General features: G+C 37.9%; 1 protein-coding gene across 1 annotated transcript in view; it reads left to right on the forward strand.

Moving 5' to 3' along the window:
• The first annotated feature begins 1,605 nt into the window (after positions 1-1,605).
• Positions 1,606-26,051, forward strand: part of VAMP7 (vesicle associated membrane protein 7) — a 58,585-nt gene continuing 34,139 nt past the window's right edge. The window contains exons 1-5 of the mRNA XM_039223617.1: positions 1,606-1,725; positions 12,115-12,269; positions 17,254-17,311; positions 19,621-19,758; positions 22,211-22,301. Coding sequence (XP_039079548.1) covers positions 12,124-12,269; positions 17,254-17,311; positions 19,621-19,758; positions 22,211-22,301 — 433 coding nt within the window. The 5' untranslated portion in view covers positions 1,606-1,725; positions 12,115-12,123. The remainder of the gene's footprint in view (positions 1,726-12,114; positions 12,270-17,253; positions 17,312-19,620; positions 19,759-22,210; positions 22,302-26,051) is intronic.

Consider the following 26,051-nt stretch of genomic DNA (forward strand, 5'->3'; position numbering starts at 1 on the left):
TTCTGATCTGGGGAACTGATTGCATGGTTGTGCTGTTCACTGAGATGGGATTAGAAGAGAAAGACGAGCAGGTTATGGGAGAGGGGAGAATAGAAATATCTTAGGTCAACTGAGGGCTATGTTAGGTTTTAAGCACCTGAAAGAGATGCTCATCTGTCATTAGGTATTTCACTGTGTTACAGGAGTCTTCTGGGCTCCCTATATGTGGGAATCACCAACATACAGATGACAACCAAACCAATGGGAACGGTAAGATCACCCAAGAAACTTGTGAAGAGTGAGAAAAGAGTGTAGGATGGAGCACTATAGAATATGAACATTTCAAAGGAAAATGATGAGCTGCCACAGACTGGGAGGGAAACCAAGAATGTGCATTATCTTAGAGATAAAAGAATAGAGGGTATTATTAAGTGAATGTTTGTGATCTCCCCCATTTATATGTTGGATCCCTACTGCTCAATGTGATGCTAGTTGGAAGTGGTGCCTTTCTAGGTAAAAGGACAGCAGGGTGGGGTCCTCATGAATGAGATTGGTGCCCTTATAAGAGATGTGCCAGAGAGCTGATGCCTCTCCATCACGTGAGGATACAGTAAGAAGGCAGTAGTCTGCAAGTCAGCAAACGGGTTCTCACCAGAACCCAACTTACTGGAATTCTGGTCTGAAGCTTCCCAGGCTCCAGAACTGTGATAAATAAATTTCTGTTGTTTAAGCCACCCAGTTTGTTATATTTTGTTAAAGAAGTCCATTCTAAGACAGAGGATTTAAAGAAGGAGGAAATAATCAACACAAAATCCTGCAAGTTTGAAGTATGGTAATTGTTGAAAAGTGAATATTGCTTTAGCAACACATTTGAGATTTTTGACTGGAAAAGAGAGGTGGGAAAAGGACCACAGATTGAGTTTATGTGTGGTTACAGGTTTGGAGGGTGTGGAATTGAGAAAGGTGACTTTGGAATGTCTCAGATGAGAGAAACTCTGCCAATCTTTAAATGCTGATAATAAAGAGGGAATAAACAGGAGCCATTGAAGAGTCATGAGACAGAAGTGTTCATCAGTGGAGTTAGACTCTGAGTTGTCAAGACTGGAATAGGAATGAAAAGGGGACGGGGAGCTTAAAGGAGAGGAGATTTATTATTATTATTATTATTATTATTATTATTTTATTACAAAAGAATGGGAGAAAGGATTGTTGAGGGTCTAAGGAGCTTAGGAAATTTCGTGGCGAAAGTAGAGAATTCCTGTGAGACTAATTCTATTTTATTCGTGACGTAACAGGAGACGTTACCTGCTGACACTAAGCAGGGGGAGGGAGGGGTAAGCTTCGCTCTTCGTTTATCTCGCAGATTCAATGCTGGTAGACTCTTGGTGGCCCTTTCCTTTTGTGCATTCTTTCCTTTTGCCGGAGGAACAGCGCTTGATGATGTTTATGATAAGTTACCAACTGTGCAACCGACCGGGTTATACGCCAGTTGGAACTACCACTCCCAGAATGCACTGCGGCGGCTGGGAAGTGCTGGGGATGGGAAGGCAGCAGGCCCCGCCCCACAGCCCACTCCCATTGGAGGAGCGCTCAGATTCCCAGGAGGCCGCGCGCGGGCGGGGCGCTTTACGCGGAAGCCGGCGGCGTCGGGTCCCAGCCTCCTCTGGGAGCGGGCAGTCGGCGGTCCGGCTCAGACTTGCGCCCCTCTGTACTGAGCCCACGCGCTCTCAAGGGGTGCCTGGACAGGTAAATGGAATGGGGCGCGCTCTGCAGGAGGCGGGGAGACGACTGCGGAGGGAGGGCAGAGGTGTGGACTGGAAGGTGCTAGGGTGGTTTGAGGAAGCAGTGCAAGGGTGACTTGAGCTTCTCAGATGTCGACGGTTCGAATTGTCGGGTAGGTTCAGTTTTGGCGAAGTGCGTTTTCTGGCTCTGAAAAGGCCTCAAATTAAAGAGTGTCAGAATGCATCATTTAAGTTGTTCTTACAGGAGGAGAAAAATGTCAACTTTCCCTCAGTTCGCATTCTAAAAGACCTTTCTTTAGCATTTGAATCTCTTGAGATCTCTGAGTCTTCTGACACTCGTCTCTACGCCCTTGTTTTGATGACGTCACTTTCTGCTTCATCTCCTACTTCTGAGCTCCTTCGTGGGTTTCTACCCCTCCGCGTGCCCTTTCTTTACCGCCCATTGTTGACATTCCTCTTCTTCCTCAATTCGGATAAGTACTCTGTATCTCTACCCAGACCTATTTCCACAGCGTCAGACCTGTATGTTGTTGTTATAATTGGCCAATATTTAACAAACTCTGACCACTAGACTCTTTGGTAAATGCTTTATATCTCCCTCTCCCATGACCCCCACAAACGACCAGTTGTCAAGTCCTTTTCTTTCTGTCTTATTAATTGCTCTCAACTATCTGTACCTCCATTGTCCTAACCTTGATCCCATACACGTTTTCCCTTTGAATAGCTGTGCCTGAGAGCAGGCCCATTCACATGTTTAACCAATATTTATTGAACAGCTAATATGTTATAGATACTCTTCTAAATTCAAGGGATGTAGCTACAAACAAGACAAACAAGATCGCTGCTCTCATTAGTTCACGTTTGTGTGGGGGCAGGGAGGGACAGGAATAATCCAGATAATGTGATGTGGTGGTGGTTAATATAAAATAGAAAAGGCGGTTAACATGGCAGGGTAGGCTTCTATCCTGAGAAAGAGGGATTGGGTTGGGTTCAGAACATCACCCTGAAAGAATATTTGTAACACCAAGAAGAATACAACACCAAGTCTGTGACCAGACTCCAGGCTTTTCATAAACACATTTTGCTCTGCCATATCAATATTTGTTCTTCATTCTTCTGTCTCCTTCAAGGGCATTACATCAGAATTGGTGGTTTGTCTGTCGTTGGCTTATTTCCTCCTAAGACCTGGACAGAAGAGTTGGGGATTAGATTAGATTAAAGCAGCTCAATTGCTTTATCTTACTTAAGGAGATACTTTGGCAATCAAAATATCCTTCTTACCAGTCCTACTGAATATAAAGTTATTTGTTGTTTAAACCAAAACATGTTCAGTATTCACTCATTTATTTAACAAATATTTGTGAGAAAATTATATGCCAGGCACTGTCCTGAGCACTGGAATGCCAGTAAGGATAACATAGACTTTGACCTTTTTTCTGAAGACAAATAATTATAACAGTATGCTAAGGAAATGCATTCTTAAAAATCTAAGTTACATATATTTTTTCCTTTTCAAATTTTTGTTTAAATTCTAGTTAACATACAGTGCATTATTGGTTTCAGGAGTAGAATCCAGTGATTCATCACTTAAATACAACATCCAGTGCTCATAATAACAAGTGACCTCCTAATACCCATCACCCATTGAGCCCCCCCCCCCACCTCCCTCCATCAACCCTCAGTTCTCCTGTTAAGACTCTCTTATGGTTTGTTTCCCTCTCTCTTCCTTTTTTCCCCTGCTCCCATATGTTCATCTGTTTGTTTCTTAAATTCCACATATGAGTGAAGTCATATGGTATTTGTCTTTCCCTGACTTATTTTGCCTAGCATAATACATTCTAGCTGTATCCACATTGTTTCATTCTTTTTGTTGGCTGAATAATATTCCATTGTGTGTATATACCACATCTTTATGCTGAGGAAATTCCTAATACATAAGCTGACACTTGTTTTCAACACTTCACTTTACCCAGGATGAAATAATCACAACACATTAAGAAATATGAACAACTGCGTACATTTTTAGATTATTCACTGGTTATACCATATTGCATTTATTTGTTTATGTCTTTCTTTCCAATTGTACTATGGCTCCCTTGAGTATAGAAGTCCTTTCTTAGTGGCCTTTATATCATAGTAAACCCTTAGGACTTGTGTTGAACTGAAATAGAAAACCTATTTGATCAGATCCATTAATTATTTAATTTATACAAGGCCTTCTTTATATAAGGTCATTAGACTTATCCCTAGTCCTTCCCATTCACCAAATGTGGAGCATTCCATCTCATCAGGCTAGTTTTACCTTCCCTAGTTTGTTCTCACTTCCGTGGTTCTCTTGTTCCATAGCTTCCCCCTAAAATGACTTCCCATCTCTTTCCTGAGCACCTTCCATGCCTCCCTCCCATGTAGTTTAATGGGCCAATTTAATAGTATAAAAGGGTGGGAAAAATCTAATTTCCATTGTGTATTTCCTATGGAAAATTCTGCTAATGAATTGTTGCAGGGATTAATATAATACATCCGCTTGCAATAAGATAAATAATGATACAGAATGTGTTCTTTTGATTGTATATTGACTATAACCATGTGCTATGTGAGAAGTTAATTCTTCCGCTTTTTTTCTGTTTGAATAGTTGCATATCCTTTATTCATACAACAGGTTATAGTATCATTTGGTTTCCACTTGGTACAGACATATCTTTAAGAATTATTTTCTCCTGGGGCGCCTGGGTGGCTTAGTCGGTTGAGCGTCCGACTTTCGCTTAGGTCATGATCTTGCGGTTCGTGGGTTCGGGCCCCGCGTTGGGCTCTGTGCTGACTGCCAGCTCAGAGCCTGGAGCCTGTTTCAGTCCGTGACTCCCTCTCTCTCTGACCCTCCCCTGCTCACACTGTCTCTCTCTCTCTCTCTCCTAGAAATAAATAAAACATTTAAAAAAAATTAAAAAAAAAATTATTTTCTCCTTAGCCTGAGATAATGTTATTTTGCTACTCTGTCATTTTATACATGTCAAGTTTTAATTCTTCAAATAAAAGGTTTTTATTATGCAGATAGATTTCAGTTGTAAATTGTTACTGCCAAAGATAAATTGTGTCTTTGTAACTGATTAAAAAACACAACAGGAATATAAGAGTGCTTGAGTCATGATTGTCATTATGATTTTAGGATGTGTTAGCCTAAGAGCAGCCAGACACATGCTTCCAAGACATTAAAGATTAGGCACTGTCATTTTAGAGAATTTCTTGTCAGTTAGGCCTTCGTAATACAAATGCAGCATGGAGTTGTGTGCCATTGCTCATTTATAAGGTACATGTGTAGATCCAGAATATTTACGTACATTTTTTGATGTTATCAAAATAAAAACATAAAATTAAAAAGTTGGGGGTGCCTGGATCGTTCAGTTGCTTGAGCATCTGACTTTTTGACTTAGGCCATGATCTCACAGTTGGTGAGTTGGAGCCCCACATTGGGCTCTCTGCTGTCAGCACAGAGCCCACTTGAGATCCTTTATCTCCCTCCCTGCCCTCCCTCCATCTCCCTCTCTCAAAAATAAATCAACATTTTAAAGAAATGTCCAAACACATAGACTCGAATGTGAGAAAAACTGACTTGGCCTTTTTCTTTACTCAGTTCTCTGAAACCATCTTCAACCTCTACTTGACGATGCCTCCACTGAGGAGCAGTGTTTGTATTGTTGCTGTGCTATTTTGTTAACAATTTGTTTTTATTTTTATTTTTTTCTGGATGAGGAATGGGGAGCACTTTGTTTTTAATACAGGCAATCCATTACTTACAAATGGATATATTACAAAAATTCCTTTTTAAGACTATTTGAAACTTGATGCCTTTTTCTTTATAAATAATACTATTCAGGACATGTCAGTTATTCCAACTGGTAACATCTTACTTAATCTTTAATGGATAAAGACCTTCACCACAATTTAATAATTCCTCTGTAAAAACTACATCTAGAATTCTCAGTTGGAATCCTCCATAGCATATCTTTTTTTCTGGAATCCCAGCAACTGAAACAAAAATGACTTTTCCTTGGAATCTTCTAGGCAGTAGAAACAGGCCTTTCTAACTCCAGGCTGTTGGAGGTTGTCCTTATGGCCCATTACTCTAAGGACAGACCTCTAATGTAAGGAAAGAGATAGGATAAAGGTTTCAGAGAGAGGTGGGAGGCAAGTTGGGGTGACGTGAATACATGGAAAAGAGAGTAGGAATGATTTGGGAGGAACAGTGAGTTTCTAAGATGTTTTGTTTCCTCAAAAATGACATGTTGAATCTTGACCACTGGTTCCTATGAATGTGACTTTATTTGGAAATAAGGGTCTTCACAGATGTAATTAAGATGTTAAGTTAAAATGAGGACTTAGGGGCGCCTAGGTGGCTCAGTTGGTTAAGTGTCTGACTTTGGCTTAGGCCATGATCTCACAGTTTGTGGGTTCGAGCCCCATGCCGGGCTCTGTGCTGACTGCCAGTCCAGAGCTTGGAGCCTGTTTCAGATTCTGTATCTCCCTCTCTCTCTGACTCTCCCCTGCTCGCGCTATCTGTCTCTGTCTCTCAGAAATAAAAAAATAAAATTAGGACTTACTGGAATAAGTCCTCATAAGAAAAGACACAGACTGCTATGTGAAGACATGGACACACATGGAAAATGCCATATAACTATGGAGGCAGAGATTGAAGTGTCGCAGCTAAAAGCCAAGGAATGCCAAGGATTGCCAGCAAACTGCCAGAAGCTAGGAAGAGATAAGAAAAGATTCTCCCCTGCACGTTTCAGAGGGAGCCTGACCCTGCCAACATCTTGATTTTGGGCTTCTGGCCTCCAGAAGTAGGAAACCATAAATTTCTCTTGTTTTAAGCCTTTGCAGCTTTTGATACTTTGTCAAGGCAGCCACAGGAAACTCATACAGGATTCTTAGCAGGAAGGAAGTAGAATTGGGATAACGGCTCTGGGACCGAGCAAGGAATGAAAAAGAGAACAGTGTTGAGACAGGGCTTTTCTTTATATTTCATCATTGGTTTTTTGTTTTTTTTTTTCCTTCTCTTTTTTCTCTGGCTTATATTTTCATTCTTTTTTTCTTGAATATTATGTTTATATAGCACTTTAGGATTTATTAGACATTCACATACTGCTAATAATTAGAGTGAGGTTTTCTCACTTAAATGCAGTATTCTTTTACAGCTATTTCTATTATCTCAATGCTTATTAAAACATTTTCAGGTTCAGGTGATGGGGATTAAGGAGTGCACTTGTAAGCACAGGGTGTTCTATGTAAGTGTTGAATCACCGAATTGTACACCTGAAACTAATTTTACACTGTATGTTAACTGGAATTAAAAACGTAAAAAGAGTGGGGCTCAAAAAGATTGGGGCTCCTGGGTGGCTCACTCGGTTAAGTGTCTGACTCTTGATTTTGGCTCAGGTCGTGATCTCAGTAGTGAGACTGAGCCCCACATCAGGCCCTGTGCTGGGCCTGGACCCTGCTTAAGATTCTCTCTCTCCTTCTGCCCCCCACCCCCACCCCCGTGCATGCTTACTCTCTAAAAAAAATGGAAAAAAAAACTTAAAAAGACATTACAGATTCTATTGCAAGAGAGTTACAGTGAGGGAAGATGAGACTTGATAGTAGGTGAGGTTTTTAACAGTCTAGAAGAGAGTAAGAAATTCCTATTATTGACACCTGAGAAGAAAGTAAAAGTGTCTGGCTGTGTATCTGATGTTTAACAGACATTTGTTCCTAATTATATTCCAAATAATGCACTCCCTGTTCTAGGTGACTGTATGTCATTCATGTAAACTTCCAAGGCTGGTGTCACATTCCAAGTCTTCTCTTTTTAATGTTAAGTGTTCATAGTTTCTCTAGCGATTCTTCAAATTATGGAATGTCCAGGTCTCTTACCCATAATGTTGCCCTTCCATCCAGTCTTGAGATACTACATCCAGAGTTGAGTTCAGTATTCCCACATGTATTCTAACCAGGACAGAATATATGGTAATAGTACTTTAAAGATCAAGACACCATGTTTCTTAATGTAATTTAGGATTGTGTAAGCATTTTAAGCAATTACCTGATGTCAGTTCATAATGAACTTATGGTCCACTAAGACAGTAGACTTTTTTTGTATTGTTGCCAAATTCAGTTTACTTCTTGAAGCTGCTAAGTGACTGAAGCTGCTACTTTTTCATCTGTCTCAGGGACCATATAATTGCTTGTCTCTTTTTCTCTTTGTAGTTTTGTTCCACTCTACTACATATCTCTTTGACTAATGACTTGCTTCTTTATTGAATTTTAGTGGCTCTTTTATAGTCTTCCTACTATGCATCAGTGAACACAGATAGGAGCTGACAATTGTTCCTTGTTGAAGCTTGATTTCCCTTTGGTTTCCAGGCCATCACACTCTTCTGGCTTTCCTCTGATTTTTCTCAGTTCGTCCTCCTCAATCTTCTTTGTGGGTCCCTGTTCATCTGCTTTTCTCTCAACTACTTGTTGTGCCTTGGGTTTTGTCTTTGGTTTTCCCTTAACTTTGGTTGTGGCTTTGGTTTTTTTCTATTTGCAGTGTCTTCAGCAAATAAATCATGTTTAAAATGACAGGTGTAGATGAGCTCTTCTTGGGATGAGAGAGCGTAGAACCAATACCCATGGAAAGTCAACATTTAGAAGTTAGCTAGAGGAGGAGGGCTCAACAAGAAAACAAGGAGCATCCAGACATGTAGGAGTGTTTCAAGAAGGAGGGTTAGTCAGCAGTGTTGATTATTCTTAAAAGGTCAAGTAAGTGAGAATAGAGAAGTGTCCACTGAACTTTGTAGCATAGAGGCTGTTGATGATCTTAGCAAGCATGGTTTTGTGGACTCTTCAGGGCAAAACCCAGATTATAGAAAAGTTGAAGAGTTAAAAAGTAGAGAAGCAGAGATAGTATGTAGACTATGATTTTAAGAAGTGAGGCAGTACCTGGAGCATGTTATAGGGTCAGTTGAGGCGTTTAGGATCAAGGGATATAATGTATAAGGAAGTGATTTGGAAATTTTAACTTGTAACATATGTGTAAAGAGAAATCCAGAAAGAAGATGATGACTAAGGACACAACCCTGGAGAACACCCTCATTTAGAGAGTGGAGTGAAGAAGAGACCCTGGAATTGTTTAACTCAAGGACAGATGAGCACTTCTTCTCTATGTGCTGTCTTTTAGTGCTGAGATTCCAAAAAGGAATCTCGGGATTCCCTGACCTCAAACATTTTATGGTCTTTTGGTGTATTTCACAAAATATGGTTGTGTGAATCACCTGTGTCCAGATAGGCTTGTCTTTAATACATAATTCCACAGTGTCCCCTCAAGAGTACTGAATCAGAATTTCAGGTAATGATGCCCAGAATTTGAATTTTTTTAATAGTGACTGTTATTCTTCCACCCAGGATAAGTCATTAACCAACATTTTACGAATCATCGGCCTCTTGGATGAAACTGAACATGTTAACAAATAACGTTAAGTTGAATAGTTAGTAGAATAGGAAAGTACTTGGTCATCCCCTTTTATAAATTTATTCTGTAGATAAGAGAAATGAAGAAGTTATGTGGAAAAAATAGTTCAAATTCATTAACATGAGAAAAATAGACTTAAACTTAATGCTCTGTATTATTTTAGAAATGTTTTGTTTATGAAAGATCTTACCATAATTTATAGAGCCATTCCTCTTGTAGAAGGTTTGGGTTATTTCCAGTTTGTTTCTATTATGGATGATGCCTTTAAAGTAGAGGCACTGTATAGTTTGGGATAAGATTGTGGATTCTAGAACCATACTACCTGGATTTAAATTCCAGCTTTTATCACGTACTAGCTCTAATTTTGGGCAAAGTGTGTAAGTTATCTATACTTCAGTTTGCTTATTTTAGTATAAGTATCATAATAGTGTATAATTTAATCGATGTAAGGATTAAGTGAGTTAATAATTGTAAGGTGCTTAAAATGGTCTCTGGCACACAGTAAACACTTAATAAATATGAGCTATTATTATTGTTATTATGTATTTTTGTGAATCTAGAGTCAAACTTCTGTTGAACTATTTCCTTAGGATAAATTTTCAGGATTACTGCATATGTGGAATTTAAGAAACAGAACCAGAAAAAAAAAAAAAGAGACAAAAAACCAGACTCTTAAATACATAGAACAAGCTAGTGATTGTCAGAGGGTGGGAGGATGGGGGTTGAGTGAAATAAAGAGAATTAAGAGTACACTTATGGTGATGAGCACAGAGTAATGCATAGAATTATTGAATCATTATATTGTACTCCTGAAACTAGTATAACACGCTATGTTAATTATGCTTCAATTAAAAAAAAAGTATGAACCACCTCTACTATGTCCCTTTGCTATTTATGGTAATTGTTTTTCAAATGGTGATATCTGATTGTGTTGTATAATATGTAAATGCACCCTATAAATGTGTGTATGGCATATATATTACATTGTATACACACACATGTACATATTTGGTGTGTCTCTATATGTCTATGCATATCAACATGGTTTAGGGTTGAAAGTTTGTACATGACTGTGACCTTTTTGTTAAGCCTGTTATTAAGTGTCTTAGTGTTATAGCATCTTGGTTAATACTGTTTCCAGGTACAAAAACAAATGGAAAGGTATTCTCTGCTTATGGATTGGAAGAATTAATATTGTTGAAATGTCCATACTACCGAAAGCAATTTTCAAATTCAGTGCAATCCCTATCAAAATAGCATTTTTCACAGAACTGGAACAAGTAGTCCTAAAATTTGTGTGGAACCGCAAAAGACCCTGAATAGCCAAAGCAATCCTGAGAAATAAGAACAAAGCTGGAAGTATCACAATCCCAGATTTCAAGATATATTACAAAGCTGTAGTGATCAAAACAATATGGTACTAGCACAAAAACAGGCACATAGATCATTGGAACTGAATAGAGGGCCCAGAAATAGACCCACAATTATGTGTCAATTAAACTTCAACAAAAGAGGTAAAAATCTACAACAGGAAAAAGACAGTCTCTTCAACAAGTGATGTTGGGAAAACTGGACCACTGTCTTGTATATAAACTCAAAATGGATTAAATACCTAAATGTGAATCATGAAACCGTAAAACTCCTAGAGGAAAAATAGGCAGTAATTTCCTTGACATCAGCCTCAGCAACATTTTTTCCTAGATATATATCCTGAGGCAAGGAAAACAAAATAAAAATAAATTATTGGAACTACATCAAAATAAAAAGCTTTTTCACAGCGACAAAATTAAAAGGCACCCTACTGAATGGGAGAATATATTTGCAAATGATATGTTCATGAGCGATTAATATCCAAAACATACAAAGAACTTACATAACTCAACATTATCAACCCCAAATAATCCAATTAAAAAGTGGGCAAAGGACTTGAATAGACATTTTTTTTTCAAAGAAGACCTACAGATGGCCAACAGACACATGGAAAGAGGCTCCACATCACTTAACATCAGGGAAATGCAAATCAAAACCACAATGAGATATCGTCTCATACTTGTCAGAATGGCTGCTATCAAAAAGACAAGAAATAAGTATTGGCAAGAATGTGGAAAAAAGGGAAGCCTTGTGCACTGCTGGTAGGAATGTAAACTGATGCAACCACAGTGGAAAACAGTATGGAGGTTCCTCAAAGAAGCAAAAATAGAAATGCCATATGATTCAGTAACTTTACTACTGGGTATTTACCCAAAGAAGTAACCCAAGGGTCCACTGATGAATGGATAAAGATGTGGTACACACACACACACACACACACACACACAAAGAGGAATATTATTACTCAGCCATAAAAAAGAATGCGCTCTTGGCCATTTGCAGCAACATAGATGGACCTAGAGAGTATTATGCTAAGTGAAATAGAAAGACAAATGTATGATTTCACTTGCATGAAAATGTATATGGAATGTAAAAAAAAAAACAAATGCATTAAAGAAACAAAAAGCAGAATTGGATGTGTAAATGCAGAGAACAAACTGATGGTTGCCAGAGGGGAGGGGCAATAAGAGGTGAGGAGGAGTGGAAGATACAGGCTTCCAGTCATGGAATCAGTAAGTCGTAGGAATAGAAGATACACCATAGGGATTATAGTCAGTGTGTTGTGATAGTTTTGCATGGTGACAGATGGTAACAACACTGTGGTAAGCATAGCATAACTTACAGAATTGTCAAATCATTATGTTGTATATCTGAAATTAATGTAACATTGTGTGTCAACTCTACTTCAATTAAAAAAATAAATAAACATTGAAAAAATACTGGCCTTGAATAGGTGTTGGCAAATGATAGTTTTCTTTTGAAAGATCATGTCAAAGAAATATTCTAAGTTTTGTGTGTCTTTTTTCCTTTTGATAGATCGAAGCCATGGCCATTCTTTTTGCAGTTGTTGCCAGGGGAACGACTATCCTTGCCAAACATGCTTGGTGTGGAGGAAACTTCCTGGAGGTGACAGAGCAGATTCTGGCTAAGATACCTTCTGAAAATAACAAACTAACGTACTCACATGGCAAGTGAGTTCTGCTCTGCATGGGTAGAGGGTGAAAGAAGTAAATTGTATTATAACCAGCATAGTAGAAAACTAGGAAACAAGGTTCTTGGTAGATAGTTTAAATAAGCTGACAGAACAATAACCTTTACCAGCTTAGAAAATGATTTGCTTCTGTTCATTATAAATTTAAATTATTTGATTTTATTGAAGTGATATTAATATTTTAAAAAATATGGCACTGTTACTTATAAAAATGACTTTGCTATAGAACTCTAGGATATGTGCAACGTGGAACAGATAAAAGATATGATATTCCTTTGTTCATTCTTGCAGTAAATATTTACTGCGTACTTGACTATTGCCAGGCACTGTGCTTGGTGCTGGGGATACAACAAGAAATTACATAATATTTGCCCTCATAGAGGTTAGAGTTTAATGGAAGAGACCGTCAAATCCACAGATAATTGTAGTAGATGGTGGGAGGTAGCTGGTAGGGAGATGGCATCCTAGATAGAAGGAACAACTGGTAGAGAAGTATGGAGTTGTGAGATCATAGGGCAAATGTAGGGAACTGCAGGTGGTCCGTAGGAAGGCATTGAAGGTTTTCAGCTGGGGCGTGACATGGTCAGGTTTTGCTCTCGAATCTGGTAGGTGGTTGGAGAATGGATTGCGGAGGACCTAAATGGGAAGTCTTAGTAATCAGATAAAAAGTGCCTCCACCTTCCTCATCAGTATTTAAAAACTTTTGTTGTTTAACCCATCCTAATTTCCTTAGTTCTTATTTCAGAAGGAGGTTCTTATTACTTTCCAGAGATACCTCCTTGGATAATTTAGGATCCAGTCTAAGCTACTGTAAGAGAGATACCCCAAATTATGGTGTTACTTACATGAGGTAGCCCAGAGATGAGTGCCTCCAGGCTGGTGGGGTGGCAGTGTCCTTTACAGTTAGTGTCTTTGATTAGCTCTGGCCAAGGTAGCTCCTTTAGTTCTCGTTAACTCCCTGTGCTTGCTCAGTTTTTTAAAGGCCAAGTCCAGAAGTAGGCTGATGTTTTTATTGTTCAGAAGTTTCTGCTTATGTTTTATTTTTCTTTACATAGTTATAGAGCTAACCTAGCCAGAAGGGAGGTTAGAATTTGTCATTAATAGCTGTGTTAACTAAAATTCTGTTGCTCTAGAAGTAATAGGATATTAGGAGACAACTTGTGCAATCTTCCAATCTCTTCTGGGCCACTCAAATATCTGCATGTACTCTTCTTCCCAAATCTAGAACACGAATCCTCCCTGGAGGAGATGGTCCCAAAGACTCCTGGTCACTGTCCAGCTCAGAGAGTCTGGGTGACAGGCAGTCTTCTCCGTCAGGCCCAGGTGTGGCTTCTGTGACCTACTGACCATAACCTAAAAGGGAAGTCGTATATTCCCCCTGTTCCCCCTGCCAACCCAATAGACAATTGTAGAAGAACATCACCACCACAGTGGAAGTTACAAACTCTCTTTAGAAAAGGGAAGAATGAGAAACATGTAGAAGTCGCTTCCTAGCAGTGTTCAAATAACTACTTCACAGCATTTCAAAGACTGTCTGTTCTGATCCTGGAGTGGTTAGTGGTTCTGCTTTATTGGAGGAATTCCTTGTCTTTTCTCCCAGAATCTTGGCTTTGTTCTCCAGGAGGCTCTTCCTGGTCCAGTATCATTTGGCCACATCCAAAATGGGTGTTAGGGAGTATGTCATCTTTGGGAACTGTACAGGTTTTGTAGTCTGCTGCCCGCTGGTATAGTTTACTGGCCCAGACATTGTCTTAGGGGTCAAGTGATACCAGTTTCTTGTGAGTCTGGCTTTGTAATTTTTTCAGAAACTTATTAGGCTTGTGCTGTCTGTGTTCCTAGTTAGTTCCCGGGAAAATGCCCATGGAAAGCACATTCAGTCCTAGAGACAAGACCAGGAAGTAGGTGATATACCTTCCACTCACATTTGATCAACCAGAACTTAGTCACATAGTCATATCTAGCTACAAGGGAAGCTAGACTATGTAATCCAGTATGGTTATAGTACAAGGTGACATTATGCACCTGCCATGCCTCTCCACCTGCATCCTAATCTACTCCTGCTAAATATCCTCTAGAGTGAGGCTCCATCACTGGATTTTTTCCTTTTAATCTTCTGTCTTTGTTTCTTTCTTATAATCATGTTCCATCATCTCATTTAAAAATATTTTTTATTATTGTACACCAAAAGTAATAAGTCCATTTTTTACTGTATGACAACCATTTCTCTGCTTAAATCTGATCTTCCTCTTGCTATTTCTTTCTTCTGTGACAACATCACCAGCCATTTCTGACCCTAAAAGTTAAGAATCATATTTGGCTTTCTCACCAAATCCTTGCCATTCTCCTACAAGAGATTTTTCAATCCATTCCATTTCCTCTGTCCCCATTTGTCATAGTGTTAGTTTAGGCCATTAGTGTTATTCATTTTTAATAGCTTTCTCCTAACCATTCAGCTTCTGGTTGCTTCCTCCTTAAATCTGTATTGCACATTCCTGTGATTACACTTTCTTGCTTAAAGCCCATTGCTTTTAGAATAAAGCCCAAACTCTGCCTTCACAATTTTGTCCATTGCTGACCATTCTGCCCTTATCTCTATAGGACTCCTTGCTATTCCCTGACCTAGCTGTGTTGTTCCAGGCTTTGTTATATATATATTTTCGTGCTTTTGGACTGTCTTCCTCCTCCTAGCCCCCTGTTAAACCTTTGCTCAAGTTTATAGGTCCCAGATGAAACAACTTTCTTCATTATTTCTTTAATCCTAAAAGGGCAGTTCTGATCATGTCCCTTTTCTTCAGCAGTTACTCTGTGCACTCAGGGTAAAGTTATTAACATGACTAGGAAGATTCTTCAAGATCTGCTGCTGCTTCCATCTCTGGTCTCATCTGTCACTACTTTAGCCTTTGGTTTTCTTCTCCAGCCATAGTTAGCAATTTTCATTTCAGTGCTGGGTTTTTCTCTCTTCCTATCCTTTGCAGTAGTTATTACCTTTTACTGGAATCTTTTTATCTTTGTAAAAATATGACTTTGTCTTTCTGAGCTTTGATACTTCCTTTTCTAGAAACTCTGAACTCCAAGACCAATCGCCCCCGTTTTGCTTGTCTCCATAGTATCCTTTGTTTATTCATATTGTAGCACTTATCATACTGTATCATAATTGCAATCTTTATTTTTTGTCTCTGTCCCCTGACTGTAGGCTCTTTGGTGGCAGGGACTGTGTCTTGTAACTTTTTGTGGTCTTTGCACCAGGTTACTCCCTAGTGTGATTTGAGAGAAACAAATTTTCTGGGGAAACTGATGACTTCCATTTTGGACATTGTGTTTGTCACTGGTATGTCCAGTTGGATATGTCTAGTAGATAGTAGTGTATGTAAGCGTGGAGCTCAGGAAGTAGGTCAGATCTAGATGTGGGAATCATCATCATAATTGTGGTAGCTGAAAATGAACAATAAAACATGACAGTGGATGCCACCATCCAGGGAGTGTGTGAGAGAAGAACAGGGAGCTGAGGATGCTGGAAAATGTCAATAGAAAGGGAGACTACCGCATTAACCAGGCAAGCTTGGTATTAGGAAATCTAGTGGAGAGAAAACACTTTTCAGAAGAAGGAAGCGGTCAACAGTATCATGTTTCAGAGAGAGCCACTGGATATGGTGATATGGAAGCCATTGGTGGAATTGATGTGAATGGTTTTAGAGTAGTGATGGAAGACATTTTGGCTGACTTCCTGTACCTCCTTGTTATTCATATCAAGTCGCTGTGTGGACATTAAAAGTATAATTCAAGAGGTACTCTTATCTATCCATTTCCCCAAGGTAAAATCCAGGAGGCAAAATTGAGTTATCCCTCTGCCTCACTGTCAGTGGCCAGTTATCAAGTTCTGTTCTATTTCTTCTTTTCTTTTTCATTGCCCATAGTACTTTAGTTTATTGCTCTCCTCATTTGCTTACCTGCTCTACTAGAGTAGTCTCCTGTTTGGGTCTTCCTTTCAGTCAGTTTTCCATGGTCTAGCCAAAACATCCTTTTACATGGCAGATCTTACCACATTCTCCTCAGGCTAAAACCCTCTGATGCTTGTTCATTATTATTCTTGGAATAAAGCGTAGTGAGGTTTTAACATGTTTATAACCTAGTATTTGCTTACTTCCCCAGCCTCATCTGTGTAGACAAATTGTCCTTCCATTTCATACTCTAGTCATGTGGATTCTTTTAACTTTACTAAACCCATTATGTGCCTTTTTTCTCTTTATGCTCATTGGTTTTCTACTCTGGAACACTCTTTGTCTGCTCTTTACCTTGCAGTCTCCTACTTACTCTTTAGGTGTTGGCTCACACATCACTTGCTCCAGGATGTCTTTCCCGTTACCCTCTGCTAAACTCTGTAGGTGTCTCTATGTTGCCAGAGCACCGTGTACTGCCTCTCCTCATCCTGTTTTACCATGCTGCTCTGTAATTCCCTGCACTGTGAACTCTGTGAAGGCTGGGACTGATGGTTTTGCCTATTTGTATCCTCAGCACCCAACCCAGTAACTGGCTCCAAGTAGATGCCAAACAAATGTTAATGTTGAGTGTTTGGTAGAAAAAGTGTTTGCTTTGAGATCTTAGAAGAAGGCAAGGAAAACCAGATAGCCCATTGGAGGTTAATCTTAATGATGTGTCCTTCCTAAGATGTCATCCCTTCTTTAGGCCTTAAGAGTCCAGTTGTGCTTTTGCAGCTATCACGTTAATGGGTAATGTGCATACTGTTGTGCTATGTAGTTAAAGTAGAGACTTTCTTTCAGGGTATTTATTCTTAACAGTTTGACTTGAGTGAAACAGGTGTATAGGGGAGGGGGAAACGGAAGATAGATAGTATCAGTAAATGATATGGTCACATTGGCAGTACTAAATTTACTTATACATAGAAGATGGAAGTGAAAGTGATATTGCTCATAACCACAGTAAGTTTTATATCTTTTATCCTACAGTTATTTGTTTCATTACATCTGCCAAGACAGGATTGTATATCTTTGTATCACTGATGATGTAAGTAACTTGAAGACATGTTGCTATTTAAGTATGTATTCTGTTAATAGTTCTTAATTATCTATATTTATGGTAGGTAAACATGGTGTGAATATAGGTGTCCATAGCTGAAAATTTTTCTATACTTTGCATTTATCATATGGAGCAGCAAATGACAAGAAGAGTTGATATCTGGGTATATGCATATCAGCCCAGTTTCGATAGAGTTTTAGCTTAACTAACCTCTTCCCACGTCTACGTTTATCATTGTGTAGTGAGAATTGGCCTTCATAATTGTGACCCTTTGGTATCAAATCGAAAATAGTAAAATAAATAATAGTGAATTTTTTAAATGTATATAGACTTTCAGAAAACAAAATCACAATATATCGTGATTGGCCTTGTAGACCTGTAGTTCACATTGATAGGTTGTTTTTTGAGTATTTGTAGGTTCTGGACCAAAATGGTCAGTAACTTAATGCCATCAAAGTCATTTCTCTCCTCTTCTATCCTTAGTGTCAGCTTCTTCCTAGGTCTATTTCCCTCTGGTTGCATGGAGCCACATGCTTATTTATTTTGTATCCAGAGAAGAGCAACTGTGTCTTCTCAAATCTCTTATTGTAAGAATGAAGAAAGTTCTCTAAACCACACCCCCCCACCCTTTCCCCCTGCTTTCAAAGTGAACTTCTTTTCATGTCTTACTGGCTAGGAGTAGGTTACATACTTATTTCTAAATTGATCAATGACAAGAGGCATGGAATTGGCACGACTGTCATAGGTCAGAGTTTAATCTTTATTGTGCCACAGACTCCTTTGACACTCATAGGCCCTTCCCAGGATGTTTTTAAGTCTATGAAACACATGATTATAAACAAAACCAATTATATTGAAATACAGTATTCAGAGTATCTTAAAAATTGAGAATTGATATGCTTCTTTATGACTTCATTAAGTAACAAGATCTAGTCAGAGGTCTAATGACTAATAATAATTTTGAAGTGGTGATGAGTATAAATGAGATTTTGAGATATCTATAACTAATGGTATGTGAAAAAAAAATTTCTGTTGGTGACAGAGTGACAGATACTGTTTGGTACTATTTTGGTTTGTTACCTAAACTCAGATTTGAAATTTAAGTTAAAACTTACTGAAAATAATGTGATTTTTCTTTCTATTCAAGTACATGGACCCCTTGAATTTGGACCATTGACCCCAGCTTAAGAACCCTTGGCATAGACTAATAATCATCTTGAGTGAAATGGAGATGAGTGTCAACCACAGTGATCATCAAAATGATTTTTATCCCTGGTTTCACAGTATTTTCTTTTTTTTTTTTTTTTTAATTTTAGAGAGAGGGTATGAGGGGTGAGAGGATCAGAGAAAGAGAGAGAATCTTAAGCAAGCTCCACACTCAGTGCAGAGCCCGATGCAGGGCTCGATCCCACGACCCTGGGATCATGACCTGAGCCAAAATCAGGAGTTGGACACTCAACCAACTGAGCCACCCAGGCACCCCATTGTTTTCTAAAATTATTTTAAAACCACTTCTCGGCCTTTTGGCTAAGATCAAGTGTAGTAAAATTATTTTTAAAATCCAGCTATAACTGAAATTGCTGATTGTCTAGGAGCAGGTTACATACTTATTTCTAAATTGATCAGTGACAAAAGACATGGAATTGGCATGATTGCCATAGGTCGGGTTTTAATCTTTATTGGAATAGATGAGAAATATCACTAATTTGTATTCATCAGACTTGAGTTTTCTATGTCTTGACTTATAATTTTATACACACACACACACACACACACACACACACACATATGTATATATATATGTAAATACTTTTTGGCTGGGACCAGAAAAGAATACATCACTTGATCTATTCAAGTGTACCATCACTATTGAAAAAAACTCAATTCAAAATATATGTCATTAGTGTTATTTTTGTGTGTGAAAGACTGTAGTATTATTATGGATTTATTAAGCATCTTCTTGTGCTGGGCCTTCTTAATAGATCCTGTGAAAGATATGAAAGAAGTAAGACCCAATATTTACTCTCAAGAAGCTTCCTTAGATCCTGTCATCTTTGGAGGAAGTAATCAGATATTTGGATTGGACCCTCAGCTCTTTTTTTTTTTTTTTTTTAACTAGTTGTTTGACCTTTGTCAAGTTACGTTTTCAGAGCCTTTGTTTCCTTTTTGTAAAATGAGGTCAGTGCTAGTTCCCCTTCATTGCTCAGTAAATGTTAGCTGTTCCTATGGTTGTTGTTAATCATCCATATCATCTTTGTCTACTTTCAAATTTGAACTCTGTGTTGTTCTCTTTTCAGGATTTTGAACGTTCCCGAGCATTTAATTTTCTGAATGAGATAAAGAAGAGGTTCCAGACTACATACGGTTCAAGAGCACAGACAGCACTCCCATATGCCATGAATAGTGAGTTCTCAAGTGTCTTGGCTGCACAGCTGGTAAGATATTTTTTAGGATGTGGTATTTTGATTCCTATCTTCTTTATTACCTTAAGACACTTTGAATATAGGGGACCCTGACCTGCAAATATATTTTTCTGATTGTGCCATTAAATGTGAACATAAGAAAACTTACCAGATAGAAAATTTTAAGTAACATGATATTCTCTATGTTAGGGTTCAGAGTATCTAAGAATGGGGAAGTACATTAAAGATCATCTACTTCAGCACTTCAGCTACCCATCTAATGCATAAATCCACTCAATATGCCGAATGGCCTCTTAACTCATACATTAACCTTCTACCCTCCCATGTAATTTTTTTTTTAATTTTTTTAATGTTTTTTATTTATTTCTAGGAGAGAGAGAGACAGCGTGAGCAGGGGAGGGTCAGAGAGAGAGGGAGTCACAGACTGAAACAGGCTCCAGGCTCCGAGCTGGCAGTCAGCACAGGGCCCAACGCGGGGCTCGAACCCACGAACCGCGAGATCATGACCTAAGCGAAAGTCAGACGCTTAACCGACTAAGCCACCCAGGCGCCCCCCGTCCCATGTAATTTTTAAACAGCTCAACTTAGTCATTTGAAAGTCTGTTCATCTACATGAATGTCTAATTATCAGCTTACTGAAGTTTTGCATATATATACACACACCTGTGAAATACCTCTCTTTCCAAGATATGTCTCTGTTACTCTAAAAGTTCCTGATGTCCCTTTGCAGTCAGTCCCCTTTCCCACACTCTGCCACAGGCATGCTCTGCTCTATTTTCTGCAACTATAAATTAGTTTTGTCTTTTCTAGAATTTCCTGTAAAAGGGATTAAACGTCATGTACTCTCATATGTCTTGCATGGTCAGTGTAAAGATTTTGATATTCATGTTGCATAAATCAGTAGTTCTCTTTTTTTTTGCTGAATAGTATTGTATGCATATACCACAATTTGTAATAAATCATCAAACTTTTTTCCAAAGTGGTTGTACCATTTACATTCCCACCGGCAGTGCTAGTGTTTCTACATTCTTGCCAGTGCTTGCTATAGTCTGGCTTTTTAATTTTAGTCATCCTGGTGGGGGTGTGGTGATATTTCATTGTGGTTTTAAGTTACATTTCCCTGATGACTAATGATGTTGAGACCTTTATAAAGGCTTCCCTTTTATCCATGAAACTATTTGAGTGCAAAGACATATGTTCTGTCTATGATTGTGTTGTGAATGAGAGAAAAAAGAATTATTATAATTGAATGCTCTCCTTTTCAGTTCTCCTTTAAGTGTTTTTTTTGAAGTATTCTTTTTGAGTATCGCACTTATAAATATGCATTCTTCTGGGGATGAAATTCCTTTAAATAGTTATAAATCTTTATTCAATCAGTTCATTTGTTTCATACTTCCCACTAGAAAACATTCATATATGTGAAAACATGTAAAACATCACCAATCAGAAATATACCAATGCACAGTCAAAGGTAAATAGGGTGAGCTGGCAGCAAAACTTTCTTCTTAGCCAGTTTGTCATTAGCTCCAGATCTGTGAGTGACCCTGTAAACAAATCCGTATCAGGATTGTTACCTACAGATGGAGAGAATAATAAAAGCATCTTCATCATGAAGTCTTTGGTTGGATTAAATAGTTCCCTCTTTGAAGCATTTAGCGTGGTGAAGTGACCAGAATATTGTATATTAAGCAATCCATGGATAGCTATGGATAATGATTTCAATATAGATACTATTATCAGTGTCTTAGAGTTCTAGATCCTATAAGAAGCCAGTGAAAATAGGATGTATACTGTGATCTCAACAGATACAAGAACAGATGCCCAGAAGCTCGGCCAGCCCCTACCTCATTATACCCAAGAAGTAGGGAACAATTTGTCCTGTTCTCCCTGCCCCAACTACAGTCCTCTTTTTTCCTTTCTTATCTGAGCATAGATTATAGAACTGCATACTTCTGCCCCAAGGGTCTTAAATGTGTATTGATATATGATAATGCACATATCTTTATATTATTTAAAATAAGGTGATATTTTTATACTGTAACACTTATGTGGTATCACTATTTTTTATTTAAAAATCTTTTAATGTTTATTTATTTTTAAGAGAGAGACAGAGTACGAGCCAGGGAGGGACAGAGAGAGAGGGACACAGAATCTGAAGCACACTCCAGGCTCTGAGCTGTCAGCACAAAGCCTGATGCGGGGCTTGAACTTACGGACTGTGAGATCATGACCTGAGTCAAAGTTGGACACTTAACCAACTGAGTAACCCAGGTGCCCCTGCAGTATCACTTTTTTGTGCTTCCTATATTTTTCCCTAGTTCTGATAACAATTTTTAAATGAAATGGCATGTATGCTTTGTACCAATACCAGTGTACTTTAATATCATTCATCAGTGTCATTCCTCTTCTTTTTGTTTTCCTAGTGTAAATAATGTCTGCTAAGTTAAATCTTATTTTCTTATAGAAGCATCATTCTGAGAATAAGGGCATAGACAAAGTGGTGGAGACTCAAGCCCAAGTGGATGAACTGAAAGGAATCATGGTCAGAAACATAGGTATGTTTCATGGCATAATTCACATGTATGTGGGCAAGAATGATAATAGATTACTTGATTGAGATCAATTTATTCTAGAAAGGCTTAACTACTATTTCCTTATTACTGTTGAAAGCTAATTATTGGCTAAGAAAGGGTATTACATACTTATGATACTGTCTGCTATATGAATGGTTTTTTCTTAGTACTTACAACTATTCATTCTAATTTGTTAGTTGACTTAGCAATACTAATTTCTGAGACTCTTAAACAAAAAAGTTCAGCAATCAAGAATAAATTAATCAGTTTTGTCTAGAGATACCCCGGTAGCTGATGTTATCAGTAGATGCTCAAAGTATAACTCTCTGACCTCCTTAAAAAGTTTGTAGCTCTTGATAGAAAGAATTGGTCCAAAAAACTGACTTTTCTATTCTTCAAAGGATGAACTATGTATCTGAAGCTATTTAGCACATTAAAATAATCCGGAGAAATTCATCAAGTTTATTTTTTTTAATGTTTGTTTACTTTTGAGAGAGAATGCAAGCAGGGGAGGGGCAGAGAAAGAGAGAGACATAGAATCTTTGAGCTGTCAGCACAGAGCCCGACACGGGGCTTGAACCTGTGAACCACAAGATCATGACCTGAGCCGAAGTCAGATGCTTAACCAATTGAGCCACCTAGGTGCCCCCATTAAGTTTATTTTTTAATTGATTATGCAGTTGTATTTAGATTTGGGATGATGCTAATTTTTCTAAAAACACTGGTTCTCAAAATGTCCCTGGGCCAGCAGCATCACCATACCTTGGGAACTGGTTAGAAATGCAAGTTTTGGGGACCCACCCCAGACCTATTGAATCAGAAACTCTGTTAGTGGGGCCTAGCAATCTGTGTTTTCAGAAGCCCTCCAGAAGATTCGAATGCATATTCAAGTTTGAGACTCACTCTTTCTAAGGAGAATATCTCAGACAATAACTTGTATAAAATTGAATGAAACCGATTATATTATTGTCTTATAAAATATTTAATTGAGATTGTCAAATTCATAAATGTCAATTTGTAATTTTGGATTTACTATTTGAGTCACTTTTACATTTATTATTAGAACACATACAAACTGTAGAGACATTTTTTTTTTTTTACAAATAGTTTATTGTCAAATTAGTTTCTACATAACACTCAGTGCTCATCCCCAAAGTGCCCTCCTCCATGCCCATCCCCCCTCCCCCCCACATCCATCAGTCCTCAGTTTTTGTCAGCATTCAAGAGTCTCTCATGGTTTGCCTCTGTAGAGACATTTTTAAAAAGATTATTCTTGGTCTCACCATCCTAAAGATTCATTTCCATTTTTTCTTTTAAGTTTTTTATCCATATATGCATATTATAAAAGTTTATGTTCAGTTTTGTTTGGGCAGTATAACATAGTGACCAAGATTTGTAGTTACATGTGTTGGAGTTTGAGTCATGATTTCATTTCCTACCTCCAGTCAGCCTTTGGTAAATCTTCTAACTTCTCTGAGCTTTGTTTCCTAATCTGCAAAAAGGAGATGATAACACCTAAAGTTAAGATAGAGGAGAAAATATATGTGAAGCATCTTGTACAGTGCCTAGCATATAGTAAGAGCTGAATTATTGTTAGCTATCATGAATCTACTTTTTGCTCATATAGTATGTAATTGGGTTATATAATAGGTTACACATCATGTCCTTATTTTGGACACTTCGGTTCTTTAGAGCAGTGTTATTCAGAGTACTGTTTTAGAACCAGATAAAGAGCTTGCTCCAGCATGTAAGTCAGTGCTGTGCTTCCTTCACTGAGAACATTTTGTTAAGAATATGTTAATTGGACTGAACTGTGTGCTTAGAGATAGTTGAAAGAGTAGCAGACACTCTTAGGTAGCACTGATTTAGAGGTTTGTGTTATAATAATAGCACTGTTATAAATGGTTTTGTGCCTATTCCCAGGAATGAGATTAATAATCAAAGGGGAAGAACTTTTTTTTTAATTTTTATTTTCATTCCAGTTAGTTAATATACAGTGTAATAACAGTTTTAGGTATACAGTATAGTGATTCAACTCTTTCACAATACCTGGTGCTCACCACAAGTACACTCCTTATTCTCTATCAACTATGTAATTAATCCCCCCCCCACCTTGCCTTTGGTAACCATCACTGTGTTCTCTATAGTTGAGATTCTGTTCGTTGGTTTGCTTCTCATTTTCTTTTTTTTTTTTCCATTTGCTCATTTGTTTTGTTTCTTAAATTCCACATATGAGTGAAATCATAGTATTTGTCCTTCTCTGACTTATTTCACTTAGCATTATAACTCTATTTGTATCCACATCATTGCAAATGGAAGGTTTCATTCTTTTTGATTGCTGAATAATATCCTATTGAATGTACATATATATACACACACATACATATCACATCTTCTTTATCCATTCGTCAGTTGATGGACACTTGGGCTGCTTCCATAATTTGGCTATAGTAGATAATGCTGCTATAAACATTAGGTTGCATGTATCCCCTTGAAGTAGTATTTTTGTATCCTTTGGGTAAATACCTAGTAGTGCAATTGCTGGATGGTAGAGAAGCTCTATTTTAACTGTTTGAAGAACCTCCACACCGTTTTCCAGAGTGACTGCACCAGTTTGCATTCCCACTAGCAGCATAAGAGGGTTCCCCTTTCTCCACATCCTTGCCAACATCTGTTGTTTCCTGAGTTGTTAATTTTAGCCATTCTGACAGATAGGAGGAGATACCTCACTGTAGTTTTGATTTGTATTTCTCTGATGATCAGTGATGTTAAGCATTAAAGGGAGAAACATGCAATTCTTGATGTGTTTTGTCTCTTGGTTATTTGAAGTTATTTCCTACCATTGATTTTAGTTTTAGTTGTATGTCTAGATGCAAACTAGAGAACCTATGGAAGGAACTACTAATATTTCTTTTCCCTCTATTTTTGGTTGTCTGATGTTTTTATTTCTCCTGAAAGTGAAGCAGCCAACTGCTACAATTTTGTTTATTGCAAATACATACATTTCCTAGAAAATGAACCTTTTAAGTCAGCTTCTTTTAAATGACTTATTTATTTTTAGAATTATAGAGATATCCAATTAAAATTTAGCAGAAGCATTTGTAATCATCTCAGTTTGATTTTTTAAACACCTTTATTAAGATAAAAATCACACACCATACAATTCACCTATTTAAAGCATACCATTCAATGGTTTATAATATATTCACGGAATTGTGCAGCTATCACCATAATCAATTTTAGAACATTTTCATCACCTCTAAAATAAATCCTGTACCCATTTATAGTCACATCTCTTTCTCCTTCAACATCCAGACCTAAGCAACAATTAATCTAATGCCTGTCTCTATCGATTTTCCTCTTCTGGACATTTCATATAATATGTGGCCTTTTGTATCTTGGTTCCTTTCACTTAATGAAGTTGAGGTTCATTCATGTCGTAGCATGAATCAGTACTTCATTCCTTGTTATGGCTATTTTATAATCCATTGTATTGAAACCAGTTGATGGACTTTTCTGTGGTTTCCACCTTTTGGTTATTATAAGTAACGCTTCTGTGAACAGTTGTGTACAGGTTTTTGTGTGAGCCTATGTTTTAAGTTCTCTTGGGGAAATACTAAGGAGTATTATTGCTGGGTCACATTGGAAATCTATGTTTAACATTTTGAGTAAGACCAAACTTTCCTAAAGTGGCTGCATCCATTGTTCATTCCCAACAATGTGCAAGCATTC

Source organism: Hyaena hyaena, unplaced genomic scaffold, assembly GCF_003009895.1.
Source record: "Hyaena hyaena isolate Hyena2069 unplaced genomic scaffold, ASM300989v1 scaffold_1388, whole genome shotgun sequence".
NCBI lineage: Eukaryota > Metazoa > Chordata > Mammalia > Carnivora > Hyaenidae > Hyaena > Hyaena hyaena.